The sequence below is a fragment of the Oncorhynchus clarkii genome, chromosome 12 (genome assembly GCF_045791955.1).
Source record: "Oncorhynchus clarkii lewisi isolate Uvic-CL-2024 chromosome 12, UVic_Ocla_1.0, whole genome shotgun sequence".
Classification (NCBI taxonomy): domain Eukaryota; kingdom Metazoa; phylum Chordata; class Actinopteri; order Salmoniformes; family Salmonidae; genus Oncorhynchus; species Oncorhynchus clarkii.
Window position 1 is genome coordinate 69,476,053 of NC_092158.1, and position 18,517 is coordinate 69,494,569.

The following is an 18,517-nucleotide window of genomic DNA, read 5'->3' on the forward strand; positions in this document are numbered from 1 at the left end:
CTCAACGCTTAACATGTATGTTTAAGCTCACGCTTAACGTTAAGGAAATCTGCTTTTGTACTGCCTCTCCTGAAAGGTGGAGATCCTTCGCTACTTGACAACTATATCAAAATTGTCTGTACTGTCTAAGGTACTGGAGTCCTTAGTTAGTAGGCAGCTAATGGCCTACTTCCAAGAAAACAACATTTTAAATGGAATGCAATCTGGTTTTAGGTCTGGCCACAGCACTGTTTCAGCAACATTGAAGGTTTTAAATGACATCCACTATGCTCTTGATAAGAAGTTACATTGTGTGTCTGTCTTTATTGATTTGTCAAAGGCTTTTGACACCGTGGACCATGCTGTGTTAGTGCAAAGGTTCAAATGTTGTGGAATTACTGGTCATGCTCTAGACTGGTTTATAAATCACCTATCAAATCGTACACAATGGGCAATGACAGATGGTTGTAAATCTATAGAGGTGTGCTCAGGTGTTCCGCAAGGTACTATTTTGGGCCCACTGTTGTTCATTTTGTAAATCAACAACATTGGGGATCTTATTGAAACAGCGGATGTTCATTTTTATGCAGATGACACTGATCTTTATTCAAGTGGTAGTAGTTTATCTTTGGCTTTTGAAAATGCCCAAATAGCATTTAACATCATACAACAGAATCTGTTTGATTTAAAGCTGGTTCTAAATTCAGGTAAAACAAAATGCATGCCATTTTCAAATGTCAGGCATGTTACTAATCATGTCATTGCTGCATTGGCAGAACATACTATAGAGCAAGTTAAAGTGTACAAATATTTGTGTGTGTGGGTTGATGATAAGCTGAGCTTCACTGTGCATGTAATGAACTTCATAAGGAAGCTCAAGCTGAGAATAGGTTTTTAATACCGGTTTAAGGCTTGTTTTTCTTTTGAGGCCAGGAAGGAGCTGGTACAATGTACATTACTGGCGGTTTTAGATTTTAGTGATGTTATATATATATATATATATGTATATATGCAGGCCTCAAACACTACCCTGAGAGCACTAGATTCAGTGTATCATGCAGCCCTCAGGTTCATTACAAATCAAAAATGTCTAACATCATTGTGATCTCTACAGCGCTGTTGGCTGGTCGTCATTGACCTTGCGTAGGCTTAAACACTGGTATACACTGATTTATAAAGGCCATATTGGGTAAAATGCCATTTTATCTCTGTTCTTTTTTTAGTCAGGTCTGTAAATAAATATCAATTACAGTCCCATTCTCATTTGCTTCTAACAGTACCAAAAATTAGAACAGGTCATGGTAGAAATAGTTTTAGTTACTTAGCTCCATGGTCCAGGAACTCTCCTGAACATTTAAAAATTTGATGATCTTGTTTCGTTGGTGGAGTTAAAACACTTGATCGATGTATATATCATAGAAGAGTGTAATTGTCTTTAGGACAGCTGTTTTTAGTCAAGTAAAATGTTTTTGTTGTACTGTGTGTTTATAGTTTTGTTCAATGTTGTGTTAGTGTATGTAAGTTGTTTTGTCTGAAACGTTGTTCCCCCTGCTGCTATTGGACCAGGTCTCTCTTGGAAAAGAGATGTTATCTTAATGAGAAAAACCTGGATAAATAAAGGTCAAATAAAAAATGTATATTCTATTTGCTGCCCTGCTTTGTCTACATGCTCTCACCTTTGCAGTAGTGGAGCACTGTCTGCATGGCACACCTCCTCTCATTCGCCCAGCGGATACAGGCTGAGCCAGTGGTCTGACTGTCCTCAGGCTCACCTGCATGCCACAGATACAGCTCCATACAGTTATCCAGCAGGAACAGGGCTGGAGAGGGATGAGAGAGAGAGAGAGAGAGAGAGAGAGAGAGAGAGTGAGGGAGAGAGAGAGAGACAGTGAGCGAGAGAGAGAGGGAGAGAGAGAGAAACAGCGAGCGAGAAAGAGAGGGAGAGAGAGAGAGAGAAAGAGAGAGAGAGTGAGTTAGAGGGAGAGAGAGAGAGAGAGAGAGAGAGACAGTGAGCGAGAGAGAGAGAGAAATAGCAAGAGAGAAAGAGAGGGAGAGAGAGTTAGAGAGAGAGAGAGAGACAGTGAGCGACAGAGAGAGAGGGAGAGAGAGAGAGAGGGAGAGAGAGAGAAACAGCGAGCGAGAGAGGGAGAGCGAGAGAGAGAAACAGCGAGCGAGAGGGAGAGAGAGAGAAACAGTGAGAAAGGGAAAGAAAAGGAGGGATATTAGGTGAGTGTTTTGTACCTCGAGTCCTCGTGATAACAATGGAAGTTGTGTTTATGAGTGCGTGCATGCATACATGTGTGTGTTTGGGCTTTGAGTGGACACTCACCTGGCTGTGGCACAAAGTACAGGCTCTCCTGGATAAAGGGCATCGCCATGACAACCCCTGGCAACCGTGCAGGGCTCTGCAGCTCCTCCCCTTGGAAGGTTCCGGAACGGCCGCTCAGATGGAAGAGGCGTGGCGTGAAGTTATACTTCCCTGGATCTGAGATATAACAACACACAGCATCTCATCACATCAACCTCTCAACCTTCCAGCACTCAGTCAGGTTCAGCTGGTGTACACCTTCTTACATTAGTCATATGTGTGTTAATTTAAAAAGAAGACATTTGGGCTGGGATATCTGTTCAGGTTAATCTGAGCATTCAGGTATTCTGTTAAATACAGTTCTGTGAAAAGGTACGTGCCCCCTTTGTAATTTTCTCTACTTTTGAATATTTTTAGTATTGAATGTTGTCAGATCTTCAATCAAAACCTAATATTATATAAAAGGAACCTGAGTTTACAAACAACAAAAAAATGTAAACTTATTGTATATATTTAATTAACAAAGTCGTGCAGCATCCAATTCCCCTGTGTGAAAAAGTAATTTCCCCCTTACACTCAATAACTGGTTGTGCCACATTGACTGCAACCAAATGCTTCCTGTAGTTGTTGATCAGTCTCTCACATCGCTGTGGAGGAATTTTGGCCCACTCTTCCATGCAGAACTTCTTTAACTCAGCAACATTTGTGGGTTTTCAAGCATGGACTGCTCGTTTCAAGTCCTGCCACAACATCTCAATTGGGATTAGGTCTGGACTTTGACTAGGCCATTTCAAAACTTCAAATTTGTTGCTTTTTAGCCATTTTCGTGTAGACTCGATTGTGTGTTTTGGATCATTGTCTTGCTGCATGACCCAGCTGCTCTTCAGCTTCAGCTCACAGATGGATGGCCTGACCTCCTGTAGAAGTCTCTAATACATGTCTACATAGAGCCATGACTACATGGAACTCTATTCTACATCAGGTAACTGATGCAAGCAGTAGAATCAGATTTAAAAAGCAGGCACAGGTAGAAATACACAGCGGGGACTGTGCGGTACACACACGCATACGCATAACATTGTGATATTGTTGTATGGTGGTAGTGAACATTTTGTGTTGTGGATATGTGGTGGTGTAGGGATGTTATATGATGTCCTGTTTTATCTTTAGCTCATTCAGTACAAACATAGTTCACTGTTTTATATGTAATGTGGGTGCTTTGGACCCCAGGAAGTGTAGCTGCTGCCTCGGGAGCAGGAAGCACCTGGAAGCACCTGGATGATCCTCTAGACTCTTGGAAGAATGTTTTATGGACAGATGATTCAAAAGTCTAACTTTTTGGACGACATGGGTTCCATCATGTCTGGCTAAAACCAAACACTGCATTCCACAGTAAGAGCCTCATACCAAAGGTCATGCATTGTGGCAGTAGTGTGATGGTTTGGGGATGCTTCGCTGACTCAGGTCCTGGAGGAATTCCGCTCTGTATCAGAGAATTCTACAGGGGAATCTCAGGCCATCTGTCTGTGAGCTGAAGCACAGATGAGTCATGCTGCACGACAATGATCCAAAACACATAAGCAAGTCTACACGAAAATGGCTAAAAAGCAACACATTTTACGTTTTGCAATTGCCTAGTCCAGACCTAATCCCAATTGAGATGTTGTGGCAAGACTTGAAATGAGCAGTCCATGCTTGAACACCCACAAATATTGCTGAGTTTCAGCAGTTCTGCATGAAAGAGTGGGCCAAAGTTCCTCCACAGCGATGCGAGTGACTGATCAAAAACTACAGGAAGCGTTTGCTTGGAGTCATTGTAGCTAAATGTGGCCAAACCAGTAATTGAGTGTAAGGGGGCAATGACTTTTTCACACAGGGGCATTGTGTGTTGCATAACCTGGTTTATTAAATACATGAAATAACTATGTCATTGTTGTGTTATTTGTTCACTCAGGTTCCCTTTATCTAATATTAGGTTTTGCTTGAAGATCTGATAACATTCAGTATCAAAAATATGCAAAATAGAGAAAATTAGAAAGGGGGCAAATACTTTTTCACGGCACTGTATTTGAAGGTGTGTTTTGTTCAGGTATGAACAGGAGCTGAGAGGTGTGTTTTGTTCAGGTATGAACAGGAGCTGAGAGGTGTGTTTTGTTCAGGTATGAACAGGAGCTGAGAGGTGTGTTTTGTTCAGGTATGAACAGGAGGTGAGAGGTGTGTTTTGTTCAGGTATGAACAGGAGCTGAGAGGTGTGTTCTGTTCAGGTATGAACAGGAGCTGAGAGGCGTGTTTTGTTCAGGTATGAACAGGAGCTGAGAGGCGTGTTTTGTTCAGGTATGAACAGGAGCTGAGAGGTGTGTTTTGTTTAGGTATGAACAGGAACTGAGAGGTGTGTTCAGTACCTTGCAGCATGCAGTCATAGGTCTTCCTGTCCTGCTGCCCAATAGCGTTCCAGAACTCCACAGGCTCCGCCCCTTCCTCCACTTCCTGCACCCTCGAAAGGCTATCACTGCTGAGGCCCAGTTCAGGAGGGCACCTAACACAGAGACAGCAGAAAGCACACATAACCACGTATTAATACTGTTTGCATTCCAACGAATGAATATAGACAGAAGCACAATAACACATCCATGAAGGGAGACTTACATCTGAGTGAGTCGCTCCACAGCCCTCTTGCCCGCCTCCCGGGAGCTGGCGTGGACCTTACAGCCGTACCACAGGTAGAGCGCCCCCTGTTGACCGTTGAGCAGTATGAGAGAACCTCGGGAGCGCAGGCCGCCACAGCTACAGTCCACCTCCAGCAGACTGGCCTCCTCAGGCAGCTCCCCACGCACACAGAACAGACGCCAGACCCCTACAAGACACAGAGAGAGTGCAGTTAGGAACACACATCTATGCAGAACACAGACACACAACCAGACACACACACCACCTAAATCAGAGGAGGTAAAGCCAAGGTAATATCCCACCTGTGTTGTTGGTGGTGTCCGCTCGGCAGCCTTTGTGGATGACCAGACCTCCCTGGAAGAGCTGAAGGAAACACGGAGGCTCCTGCCCCTGAGGCACCCTCACCTTCAACAGGACAACAACAACACAGGTAGAAACATCAGTCAGAGAGCCAACTGTACTCAACAGCAATAACACTGGTTAAACTCAGGCCTCTGAAATGCTAGGCAGGTTTAACCATAGACATCCTATAACTTGCATGTTCTATATGTGACTCTATGGTTTTAATTGAGGCTATGGGTGGTTTAAGAGTTTAATTGGAAGAACCACCCACCTGTGTTCCCTCATGACTCCTGAGTGCAGACGCGCCTCGCCCATTGTTACTGGAGTGCCGGCCCTGCCAGATGAAGACAGCAGAGCACTCCCTCCCAGGCTGCCCGCTTTCATCCACTGGGCTGAGAGTATAGGTCCAGCGGATCAGGTACGTGTCTCCTTCATGCAGCTGCCCTGGGCTCTCCAGCTGAGCCTCGCTGTCCTCAAACTCCTGAATGTGCCAGGTATCCACGGCAACAGTGCTCAGCTCCACCTGCCGCCCGTCCTCCAGGGGTACGACCCCATGCCCCCTCTGAACGTCCACCCCCTCCAGGACTGTAGAGACCACCCCGTCCCCTGGCAGCGCCACCCCCTGCCCTGCCACCAGCGCCTTGGCATCGCACGCACACAGAGACACACACTCTATCTGCTGCTGGGGCTGCTGGGGCAGGGGACTCTGCTGGGGCCACACTGGCATGGCAGTCTGCACAGAGAGACACAGTAGAGAGAGGAAGGGAGAGGAGAAATACAGTCAAAGAAGACCAGGCATCTTTCTCACAGTCACTCTGAATCTGTACAGGATGGGTCCTATTTGGCTTTGAGTCATGTGTTTCGCACATTGACTCGGGACCGGTATCCCCTGTATATAGCCTCGTTATTAGTATTTTATTGTTTCTTTTTTTACATTTTTTTTTTTTACTTTAGTTGACTCCTATTTTTCTTCAAACGTTATGTTGGTTAAGGGCTTGTAAGTAAGCATTTCACGGTAAAGTCTACAGCTGTTGTATTTAGCACGTGACAAATACAATTTGATTTAATCTTTCTCTAACTAACCTGTGCCTCCTCTACCACCATTGCAGCCGTCTCCTCCTTATCTGCAGCCCAGTCCAGAAACTTCTCCCTGAAGAGGGCTGTCTCCTTGTGCTCAGAGACACAGCCAAACAGGGCCCAGTTGGGCCGTCTTTCACCTTGCCTGTACACAAATCACACACATAATGTATCAATGAATACAACAGTATGTATTTAAATTAGGTATTTTACTATGTAAGCGCCTGTGTGGTGTGTACCTACGGCTGTATGCTGGGGTTGCAGTGTGTGGGGTCCAGTGGGTTGACCCTACAGTTGCTGTAGTCGTAGGGACCACCCCACACCTGCTGGGCCAGCTGTACAGCCACACTCCTGTCACCAGAGGCAACATCCTTCCCATGCCACAGGTACACCTCGCTGCCAAAGTCAAACACCAGGGCCTGGTAGAGAGACAAGGGAACAAACAGAGACCGAGACAGAGAGACAGAAGAGAGACAGAGAGACAGAGGCAGAGAGAGAGAGTGCCATTCAGAGATCAGATTCTATCTGTAGTGTTGAAAATCACACACACGAGTTGACAGATGGCATTCCAGTTTATAATCTTTGTATTGAGTTTAAAACCCATTGATTGATATGTAGCACCAAGGCAGCAATGGCTGAGAAGCCACAGAAACACACAGGGGGATCCAGGGGAGGGACTGACCTCAGTGGATCCCAGTAGGGAGACAGTAGGGATGGCTGCCCAGGCCTGCTCATGGGGTACCAGTCTGTTCTCCACCAGCCTGTACAAACAGTTAGACTCCACCACCCCACTCTCATACAGCTCATCCTCTTCTGGGGCTCCCGCTCCTACAGGGAACACACACATATACGATCACACCTACAGTACACAAAGACAGATGCAAATGGCCACTTACTGGTTGCTTGCATACTTACGTTCTTGGTTTCTTACTTACTGACTGACTTACTTACTTACTGACTGACTTACTTAATTACTTAGTTTACTGCCTGTTTGACTAACTTTGTTTACTGACTGACTGGACTGACTTATAGTTTACTGACTGACTGACTAACTTTGCTTACTGACTGACTGACTGGACTGACTTGTAGTTTACTGACTGACTGACTGACTGACTGACTGACTTAGTTTACTGACTGACTGACTTAGTTTCCTGACTGACTGACTGACTGACTTAGTTTACTGACTGACTTAGTTTACTGACTGACTGACTGACTTAGTTTACTGACTGACTGACTGACTGACTTAGTTTACTGACTGACTGACTGACTGACTGACTTAGTTTACTGACTGACTGACTGACTGACTTAGTTTACTGACTGACTGACTGACTTAGTTTACTGACTGACTGACTGACTTAGTTTACTGACTGACTGACTGACTTAGTTTACTGACTGACTGACTGACTTAGTTTACTGACTGACTGACTGACTTAGTTTACTGACTGACTGACTGACTTAGTTTACTGACTGACTGACTGACTTAGTTTACTGACTGACTGACTTAGTTTACTGACTGACTGACTTAGTTTACTGACTGACTGACTGACTTAGTTGACTGACTGACTGACTGACTTAGTTGACTGACTGACTGACTGACTTAGTTGACTGACTGACTGACTTAGTTGACTGACTGACTGACTGACTGGCGTACCTAAAAGGGAGTTCTGGTTGTTTTAATAGGATTTTCACATAGTTTGTCTACTGAGTGTGTGACAGAGTGGTTGGTGACTAGTTCTAGTCCGACCTCTGTATTGTGTCTTTCCTCCCAGAAGGTTCCAGAAGTCAGAGGCCAGGCTGTTGTCAGTATTGACCCCCTCCTCTAGGTGGATGACCTCACAGGCCAGGCAGCCCAGGTCCCCCTGTGTCTGGATCAACGAGGCCAGGTCTGACGCCTGGACAGAGACAGCAGAAGACAGGCAAACATCATCACCATTTATAACGGACATGAACCAGTGGCTTCACATTGTGTTTAACTGCAGAATGTTATGTATGATATTATTCAAAAGTCATATATAGTTTGAATTACAGACTAATAAGACGCCCAACGGGAATCCCTCATGAACAATACAAGACAGGGATCTAGAGAGTAGACCGTCAGTACGTGATACAATGTGTGTGTCGCGTGGAAGTCGTACCTTGGCTTTCTCTGTGGCGTTGGCGAACTCTCCGCTCCAGAGGATGCAGTGAGTGGGTGTGACCAGCAGGAAGCAGTCTCCACTGTTCAGAGACCTGGCTGTGGGCTCCACCAGACGCACTTGCACATGATGCCAACCTGGCACCATATGAGACACACACACACACATGTTGAATAGAGAGTTTGTATCCACACACACACATGCACACTCATAAACGCAATCATATGCACGTACACACACACACAATATGTGCTGACCTTTGATGTGAATGAGCATGAGGTTGCTGATGGGCAAGTTGTTGCTGTTCCTCACTGATTCTGTGGAAGTGACATCACGAAGGTGGACGTTACTGAAGTCCTCTGTACTGGCCAGACCTGCTAGAGTTCAGGACAGACATGGGACAGAGAGATCAGAGATGAGAAAGTCATAAACAGTATATAAGAAGACTGATGAAAGAAAAGAGAGAGAGAGAGAGAGAGAGAGAGAGAGAGAGAGAGAGAGAGAGAAAAAAGACAGAGAGAGAGAGAGAAAAAAAGACAGAGAGAGAGAGAGAGAGAGAAAAAGACAGAGAGAGAGAGAGAGAGAGAAAATGAGAGAGAGAGAGAGAAAAAGACAGAGAGAGAGAGAGAGAGAAAGACAGAGAGAGAGAGAGAAGAAAGACAGAGAGAAATATATTATATATATATATATATATATATATATATATATAGAGAGAGAGAGAGAGAGATCTCTGGTATATGTTAACATCACTCACACTTCTCCACTTGTGTCCTGTTAGTGTTCACGGTAGCCATGGTGACTCTCTCTCCCATGAAGTCCTGTCTGATGTCATCGCGGGCCGCCAGAGCACGCAGAGGGTTCCGGGAGCCCTGGGTCCTACGGGACGGACGCACCGACCGCCTGTGCTGCGCTACTTCTGATGTCAGCCTGCACACACACACACACAGACACACCCACACAACACAAAGGGGCATTAAGACACAAACACAGGCAATGAACACACTCATACAATTAGATAGAAGTGTCCATGTAAACACATACACACAGCCCCCCCCTCCCCACACCCCAAACTCACATGGGTGTGTTGGTCCGGCAGAGGGCACTCAGGTCCTGTTCTGGGTCAGTTCCAGTGGCAGCTCCAGCCCCAGCAGGGAGGGCAAGGGCGGGTGAGTGGGGAGACACCTCCCTGTAGAAACCACCACATGTCTCCTGGTCATCAGGGGTCATGACCTCCTTCTCCCCCACTGAGGTCACCTCCAGGGGCGTGTCCTGGGGAGCGGCTGGGGGAGGAGAGGGGGACAACATGAGAGAAGTTACAGGTATTCTACTTCATTAGGATACTCAAAGCATCACTGAGAAAAACACAGTAAGTGATACAATAGACACTAGTGGATAGACTTCCTCTCTTAATCTGAGGTTTGGACAAATCATCCTAGAATAGATAATAAAACGTACTATTCAACCTGTCCACAATGGAATCCAGTTTGTCCAGCTTTGTGTCCTCGTCCACCTCCATCCCAGGGTGACTGGAGATCTCTGTTGAGAGGAGAACCAGAGGTCATGGATAGGATCTACAATCACAAACCAGACACAAACATATTTTCTCTTTTCTGGATGGGGTATGTTTACCTTCATATGGGCATGCTGTTGCTGTGGCTCCTGTTGAGGGTCTCTTAGTGTGAGATGGAGGGGTCTCGTCTATGTCTGATACAGGGGTCACCAAACCTGCAATGGGACAATCCCACACAGGTCTGAGTGAGGGAAAGAAAGAGAGAAGGAGAGAAAGAAAGAGAGAACGAGAGAAAGAGAGAGACAGAGAAAAGGAGAAAGAGGGAAACCTCACCTCTTTTCGCCATGCGTCCGGCCACAGTGTACTGGGCTGAGTCGTTGGCGGCTCCTCTCCCTCTGGTCTTCCACTGCTCCTCGCTGTCCTGTAGGGTTCTCATGCGCTCAGCCACCGACGCCTGTGGCAGCTCCTCCGCTTCTACTGGTCTAGTCTGCTGCATGGGCAGAGAGCGGGATCAGATGCCATACAGTAACACCTACCAGTATGTGTGTGTGGTTTTTTTTGTGTGCATGTGTCACCTTCTGTCTCCATTGGGGCTGAGAGCACACCTGGGTAGGAGAGGAGACCTCCTGGGCCTCATAGGAAGAGCTGGTCTGAGGAGGGAGAGAAAACAGGATATATGAAGGGGAACTACATCAACATGTTTCATTGCAGTATCAACACAACTCACATCACAGCACTCAAACAAGTACATTTAAATGGACTATTGAGGGGCAATGGCGTGCAATGGACACACTTCACACTCACACACCTGAACGGGTGCTTGCACACACACTCACCTGATTGTAGCACATGACATATTGAGGTGTACTGTTAGAATAGACAGAGGAAAAGACAGGAACCTGGGAGGAGGATAAAGGAATAAGCCCAGGATTGGGTAGAACAGAATAGAATAGATGTGATATGACTTGGACGAGCAGCATAGTCAACAAACCAGGGTAATAAGTTTGGTTGAAATAACCAAACACAGAGGTTTGTAGGCAATGAGTTGCACTATGTAGGGAATAGGGTGCCACAGAGCCTGCACTCCGCTTACCCAGCACTGAGGGTTGACGACTGTTGCATCATGGGAGATCTCATTGTCTTCCTACAGGAGAAGAGAGGGGGTGTGGTCAGCAAAGCCGAAAAAAAAGAGTGTGAGAGGAGCGAGCAGGTGAAAGGAGATGGCAAACAGGAGAAAGAGAGGGTGAAGAGCGATGAGAAAATGTATGGAGGTCTCTCACACACACACACACACACACACACACACACACACACACACACACACACACACACACACACACACACACACACCCACCCACGAGAACTGTCAACACTGTCCAGCTAAGGGGGCCTAATTGGGTCAAGGGGGTGTTCATGGAAGCATCTCAGTCTATCTGTTAACATTCCATGTCATTCAGAGCCATTCAGCCCATTCCTGGGCATTAGCACCAGTAGAAACTGCACCCATATCTAAGTAAAGCAAGGTAGTTCTCAGTGATTGAATACATAGTAAGATATGGGGCTGGTGTAGAGGTGCTATGATATTAAACACATACCATAGTAAGATATGGGGCTGGTGTAGAGGTGCTATGATATTAAACACATACCATAGTAAGGTATAGGGCTGGTGTAGAGGTGCTATGATATTAAACACATACCATAGTAAGGTATAGGGCTGGTGTAGAGGTGCTATGATATTAAACACATACCATAGTAAGGTATAGGGCTGGTGTAGAGGTGCTATGATATTAAACACATACCATAGTAAGGTATAGGGCTGGTGTAGAGGTGCTATGATATTATGATGCTCTTTTGGTTTCAGTAGAATGGCAAAACTTTAACAAACTCTCAAATTAAGCACTGCTTGCTGAACCAGCCCACACAACATATCTGTTCAACCTTCAAAAACAGATAGGACAGCTAACTAATTCCTCCTACCTGGCCACGCACGAAGGGCACCTTTTTACCCTTTTCTAAATAAACATCCTATTTCGATATCATTTCTGGGCAGCGTGCGGACAGCATCCCCTCTTATCTCCCCTGTGATCGGTCCCCCTGGTGACCCTCATCCTCCCCTCTTTCCCTGGCTGACAGGTTACACTAAACCCACTGGTTGCAGACAGCCACCCAGAGGATTAGAGATTACAAGTGGAAGCCAGGGCCTTTTCTCTGGGCTGGTGTGTTACAGTAGGGGCCAAGCCATAGTATCACAGACCCTGAGGACTAGGGATTGTCTGGGAGCCTCCCGTGGATCTATATATCTATATCTGACTGAGAATGATATGTCCACAGCTGTCCGCTGCTCTGCTTTCCAGGCTAAGACTGGATTTACCCCACTGTAATTCTGAGCCAACATATTCAAGATGCTAAACACAAGTGCAGACCCAAATCAACTATAAACAGCCAACCAACTGGCTCCAAAACACATGAGCTCAGTCCGTGTGAGATTTTCATTGCAAAACAGTGATGTCAGCATCTATCCACTGCCCACCATTCCCAGTAGCTGCCTGCTCTGACTGAGGTGCGTCTGTGTGTTTAGACTAAAGCGAGGTCCAGTAAGACGGCCGCTGGTCTTACCTTCCTCTGGTCCGCCAAGGTCACCTGGACGTGTTGTCTGGGAGGAGTGTCTCTTCTCACCCTGCCCCCCTTCTCCTCCTCTCCCTCCTCCCTGGAAGCATCTGACAGCCTGCACAGAGGCAGAGGGGAGGTCTAAAAAAAATAGCCATGCAAATCTCTCTCTCGTGCTCATGCTTGCTCTCACACACACACACACACACACACACACACACACAATAGAGATCCCTCTTGCAGCACACAAATGTCAATACACGTTCAGGGTCACAACGTTCCCTCAACGTTCACACACAAACACAGAATTTAAAAAGGCCCGTATGTTGGCTCTGTGTTAATTGTGTACCTGTCTCTCCCAGAGGTGTTCCCAGGGGGGTCCATCTGCTTTCTCTGTTCAGCCAGGGAAGGCCTCTCCTCCTGGGGGTGACCCTGCTCTGAGGAGGGCCTGGCTGGGCTACACACGGCCACCGTCTCCCTCCTGTTCCTGTTCCTCTGTCTCCAGGGGGCCGAGGAGGCTGGTCTCTCTCTACAAGGCACTGGTACATTGTCATGTCTTTCTGCCCTCCTCTCCTCCACCTTGTTCCCCCTCTCCCCTCCTCCGTCCTGGTCCTGCTGTCTGTCCTCCCACATAGTGTCTCTGTCTCGGTCCCGTACTGGTGCTCCAGAGGCGCTGTTCCTCAGGATGCCTCTGATCTCTCCTGGCTCAGAGTCCCTGCGCTGCTGCTGGCCCTGCTGGGACGGGTCAGGTCCTGTGGCAGGCTCCACATCGGCCCCGGGTCGAGGCTGGGCCTGACGCACCTCACTGGGCCTCAGATTGATGGACTGCTCCTGCTGCCTGTCGGACAGGGTGGGGGACAGGCGCAGCGGGGGCAGTCGGATGGGGCCTTTCTGGAGCTGAGGGAAGACAAAGCGAGGTGAATTACTGTCAGAGACATGGAGATTATAGATTCTACTCATCACAATAGTGTAAATTAGTATGAAAACTATAAGAAGAAGAGGTTACTACATATTTCTGAGTCATCCACTTGGACCTGTCTAATTCTAGTGTGATTGAATTGGGCGCGAGTGTAGTGTTTCCCTCTGGACAGTGTTATGGTCGATATTGGCTTGATACTGATCAAATAAAACTATTGATCAATCAGGTGCTCACAACAGTTAGAAGCACAGAGTGTGACATTCAATTTGGTGTACACATACACTTACTCACTCCCTCATGCTCACGTCAACATCCAGTATACACACACACACTCACTCACACTCGCGCTCATACACACACTCACCTGTGTCACAATCCACATTTCTCAGTTAAAGAATGACACACACGCAATTGCCAATCATCTCTAATATTCCCTCTTCCATTCCTCTGAGGATGTCTTGGTCCCACTCCCACTCACCAGGCTGACCTCCTCCACGGTGATGGGCTGTGTGCGGTAGCGTGCCCCCTTCTGCCTGCGTCTCTCTGGGGGGGCATGGGGAGCGGCATCCCCCAGGTTCCCTGGCAGGGACAGCTTGTTGAACAGAGCCAGCTTCTCGCTCATAGTCAGCTTATTGTTCTCATCGTCCTCCCCTGCCTCCGCCTCGGCCTGCACAGCCTGGGCCTCGCCTGACTCTGCTGGCTGGGGGGTGCTGCAAGGACATGGGGTAGATAGGTAAGAGAAGGTGGTGAATGGAAGTCATGGATGAAGAGTTAATAGTTAAAACAGAGAAACAGCCATGTTAATTCAAATGTGGATTGACAGGAACTGTGGAACACAATGTGAGATATTTTTAATGCATGGCAGTAAATCAGTGTTTTAGCCTCCTCTCTGACTGCCCCCTGTTCTAATTAGGGGTAGGAATCTCTCTGTCCTACTCAGTAAAGGTCTCATCATTTTTTTATTTTTTTAACCTTTATTTAAAAAGGCAAGTCAGTTAAGAACAAATTCTTATTTACAATGACAGCCTTCTGGGGAACAGTGTGTTAACTGCCTTGTTCAGGGGCAGAATGATAGATTTTTACCTTGTCAGCTCGGGGATTTGATCCAGCAATCTTTCGGTTACTGGCACAACGCTCTAACCACTAGACTACATGTAGTTAGCCAGACAGGACGTCATTGTGAGTGAACAAACCCTGCCAGCTCTAGGTTTCCAATAAAAAACGTAATGTAATGGCAAAATGTAGATCTCTACCTAAATAGACATACCCTAAATTAATTTTTATCATGAGAGGGCCATAAAAAATGTTTTTACTGTGAGAAATATTAAAATCTCACCTTTCTGGTAAAAATTGTTTTAAATTCCTGAGGTGTAGTCACTTTTGAGGACACAAGCTCAAGAACACAGTACAAATATGACACAAATACAAAATGTGATGATGTATTTTCTACTCAACAAAACTGTATGAATAAGACTTGAAATTACTTTAATGCTTTCTAAATAGTACAATCAAATTATAAAATGACTTAACTATAAGATTTCACCTTCCTTATAACTGTAAAATAAATATTTGTATGTTTAGTGTCCGAAAAAATTTGGCATATTTTCTTAAGGTCTCTCTCGTTTAAAACTTCTGCACCCTTCTGAACATCACACAGGGCTCTAGCTATGCTTCCTGAACTCATTATGAAATGGCCTTTCATCTTATCATATTAATCCTGTCCATCTATGACAAATATAAATCGTTTTTTTGTTTAATATCTATGAATTATTTTAGGTTACTTTGATAAAGTTGGTGATAAATTGTTATCTGAATGTGCTAGAGCGACAAACCCACGCTCTCCTGCTGCGCTAGGATCTAAAGAATTGCAGGCATGTGCTTTGTCAGCCAGGAGTTGATGGACAGTCGGAAGAGCGAATGAAATGGTAGATGGGACATCCCAGCTTCAAGTGGTGTAAGATTTCACAGCCTGAGTCACACAGGCGGAAGAGAACTAGGGCTGTTGCTGAATGGAAGCCATTTCGATCTCCGGTGTCCACACACTGTTTCATATGTGAAAATGTCAGTCGGAACCGGTACCAAACACACTCTAGTCCCCTCTTTAGGGGAGTTTACACCTAAGCGGTACCATACCAAAATGCATTATCTAGAATGCTATACATAAACCAAATACCATAAACCGTATCACAACTAGAATCAGTTATGATCTCATGACCATTCCATGTGGATTCCATAACCCACTGGGCAAGGAATTTTAATGTGTGAGAGGCTAATGTTTTTTGCATACAGTATGCCAACACCTCGTTGCCAACAGATACAATATATCCTTGTACATTGACCAGAGGTGTGACCCTTGACCCTGCTCACCTGGTGGCCACCACCATCTCCTCACAGGTGATTGGCTGAGTGAGTGAGCGGTGCTCGTTGCCACGGCGTACTCTGCGTTCATACGCGACGCTGCCAGAGCGAGGCTTCAGAAAGGAGGAGGCCTCAGGGGCTGCTGACTTCTCTAGCTCCTGCAACAGAGAGAAAGACGGAGACGAGAGAAAGAAAGAGCGAGAGAAATAGTAATTCATAACATTTATGTTCATATTTGATAGGTAATACTACATCTTGAACAATAATGCCTTTGCCACAGGTGTATAATCAACATTTAGATCAAACAGAGCATAAAATAGTGACTGAGAAATGACAAAATGTCCTCTCCTTTTTTCATTTCTTTCATTGAAAGTGTCCCTCTTTCCTGGAATGTGAATGGAGGTGCAGTAGGCAGAGGAAGTGGGTGCGATAGCTGGTGGATAAACCAGGGATCTGTAAGGTGCTGTGGGTGGCCTATGTAAGAAGGTAGAGGAGAGGGATAGAATGCCAGGCCTGCAGGTCACAGTGTAACCAGAGCTCCCTTAGTAGTGTACCGTTACCCCCCTGGCCCTCCTCTCAGCCCCCTCCCTCCTGGCCCTGCCTCCCTCCTCCACCAGCGAGCCTGACAGGAGCTAGCTGTGGGCTAATTATAACCACCTGTTAATGGCTGTTCATGGCTTGATAGTCCCTGGCTACTTTTCACCTAGGTTTTGACAGATGCTACGTGACTAAAACCCACCAGGAAGTGAAATATTGGGTGGGAGGGGGCAGTCTGTCTTGTTAACAAAACAGACTGCCAAAGGCTACTTAAACAATAAAACATTAACCAATGGGAATAAACTAAGAACAGAGGGGTCCATCTGCATGCACTCTGTGTTCTGGCTTCCTATATGTCCTATACTACACTCTGTCTGCATACAGTACCTGGTCTTATTCAGGCACCATGTACTAATATATTAGTACAGTACTAATATACAAGGCCCTGTCTGGATCAGAGAGCAGCACCTGTTTGGCCATTCATATTCCTCAACATTCGTTCAGTGTATTCAGTTCTGCATGCTCAGCTCAGCCTGCTGGCTCATCATGTGTTGCTCCATGACTGTAAGGTGAGCAGCCTCGCTCTCTCTCTCTCTCTCTCTCTCTCTCTCTCTCTCGCTCTCTTTCAATTCAATTCAAGGGGCTTTATTGGCATGGGAAACATATGTTAACATTGACAAAGCAAGTGAAGTAGATAATAAACAACTCTCTCTCTCCTCTCAACATGGGCTCTGTCGTGTCTGTTGATGTGCTGTTGTGAGACATAAGCCCGGTGTAGCCCCCCTGGTCTCCATGGTGATGACCTTTTGTGATCAGGCATGGAGACGGACAGCATGGTACAAGGGAACAGGGAGGGGGTCCTGTTTCACAGCCAAGGTTGAGCAAGATGGACGTGCTTACTTTAAACAGAGACATCTTGGCCGCCACACTCATCTTGGCTCTGTCGTCTGTCTTCACATCAGCTGGGGGGGGGATACATGACATTAAATATATACATCAAGTCAGGCAAACAGAAGTAAATACATTAGAGGTAAGTGCATACACACTCAAAGACACACTAAATCCCTGTCAGCCTGTCTGTGTCATCAGCAGGGGTATCCTTTTGGCATCCCTGAGCCTGTCAAACACATTAAGCCGAACCCTCTAAATAAAAATAGGCAAACAAAAAAATGGAACAGCACCCCCACACACCTTGTGATCATATAGCAGTCCCTGTCATACAGAAAAACACAGTTAACCTGCTCATAGTAGCCTTTGGAGAGATACAGTCCAGAGAGGCTACCTGTTAGTCAAGCCGCCAGTCCACTGCGACACAATGAGATAGACAGATCTCTGTGACTGATCCCTTCATGTGAGGCCATCGCTCTGCACCTGGCACTCACTAGACTGTCACATGGCACCACCACCACTATCTCTCAGCTGGCACAGCTAGCTGCCTGCTTCTCCTCTCACCTGGCCTGAACTTAATGACCACACAGTTCATCCTTTTGACCAGGCAGTTGGGTAGTTGGACAGCAACACTGATCGAGTGAGTGTCAACTGTCTCTGTTGTTTCTAACACTGCTCTCAATGGCCATTTAATCATGTATTTTAGGTGGACAGTCAAATGAATGCATGAGAGAGAACTTATTGGACAGCTACTGCGTACAAGCGGGGACTATTTTTTATAGTGGCGGTGTGGTGCTCAGGCATGCTTTTATGGCTCATAAATCCATCGCCACCGAGGAACTTCAACATTCTACCGTCACCCTGTGCCCATCTGGGTCTGGTGGAGTGTTTAAAAATAAAAGCCCTTGATTTATTTGATGTTCTGTTTATTATAGATGTTCTGTAAAGGCAGCTACAAAGTGGGGTTGAGTGTAAGTAGAGGTCAGACTATATTCATCAGGCTTACTGTTATAAATGCACTGTTATACAGTAGCTATTAGTTGATATTACAGTGGGGCAAAAAAGTATTTAGTCAGCCACCAATTGTGCAAGTTCTCCCACTTAAAAAGATGAAAGAGGCCTGTCATCATAGGTACACTTCAACTATGACAGACAAAATGAGAAAAAACATTTCTGAAAATCACATTGTA

General features: G+C 46.1%; 1 protein-coding gene across 25 annotated transcripts in view; it reads right to left on the reverse strand.

Annotated features, from left to right (window-relative positions):
- Positions 1 to 18,517, reverse strand: part of LOC139421124 (supervillin-like) — a 34,613-nt gene that overhangs the window by 2,562 nt on the left and 13,534 nt on the right. For 10 of the 25 annotated variants that reach the window (XM_071171705.1, XM_071171709.1, XM_071171694.1 and 7 more), the window contains 25 exons: positions 17,340 to 17,401; positions 15,912 to 16,060; positions 14,023 to 14,254; positions 12,975 to 13,522; positions 12,635 to 12,743; positions 11,112 to 11,162; positions 10,855 to 10,917; positions 10,594 to 10,668; positions 10,352 to 10,508; positions 10,138 to 10,233; positions 9,964 to 10,044; positions 9,584 to 9,788; positions 9,263 to 9,435; positions 8,766 to 8,882; positions 8,509 to 8,645; positions 8,118 to 8,265; positions 7,056 to 7,201; positions 6,617 to 6,792; positions 6,380 to 6,518; positions 5,568 to 6,029; positions 5,257 to 5,359; positions 4,934 to 5,141; positions 4,690 to 4,823; positions 2,309 to 2,464; positions 1,656 to 1,799 (listed from right to left, as the gene is read on the reverse strand). In XM_071171705.1, the coding sequence (XP_071027806.1) occupies positions 1,656 to 1,799; positions 2,309 to 2,464; positions 4,690 to 4,823; positions 4,934 to 5,141; positions 5,257 to 5,359; positions 5,568 to 6,029; positions 6,380 to 6,518; positions 6,617 to 6,792; positions 7,056 to 7,201; positions 8,118 to 8,265; positions 8,509 to 8,645; positions 8,766 to 8,882; positions 9,263 to 9,435; positions 9,584 to 9,788; positions 9,964 to 10,044; positions 10,138 to 10,233; positions 10,352 to 10,508; positions 10,594 to 10,668; positions 10,855 to 10,917; positions 11,112 to 11,162; positions 12,635 to 12,743; positions 12,975 to 13,522; positions 14,023 to 14,254; positions 15,912 to 16,060; positions 17,340 to 17,401 (4,071 nt within the window). Of the gene's footprint in view, positions 1 to 1,655; positions 1,800 to 2,308; positions 2,465 to 4,689; positions 4,824 to 4,933; positions 5,142 to 5,256; positions 5,360 to 5,567; positions 6,030 to 6,379; positions 6,519 to 6,616; positions 6,793 to 7,055; positions 7,202 to 8,117; positions 8,266 to 8,508; positions 8,646 to 8,765; positions 8,886 to 9,262; positions 9,436 to 9,583; positions 9,789 to 9,963; positions 10,045 to 10,137; positions 10,234 to 10,351; positions 10,509 to 10,593; positions 10,669 to 10,854; positions 10,918 to 11,111; positions 11,163 to 12,634; positions 12,744 to 12,974; positions 13,523 to 14,022; positions 14,255 to 15,911; positions 16,061 to 17,339; positions 17,402 to 18,517 lie in introns of all 25 variants that reach the window. The other 15 variants (XM_071171711.1, XM_071171703.1, XM_071171708.1 and 12 more) reach the window with 3 other exon arrangements.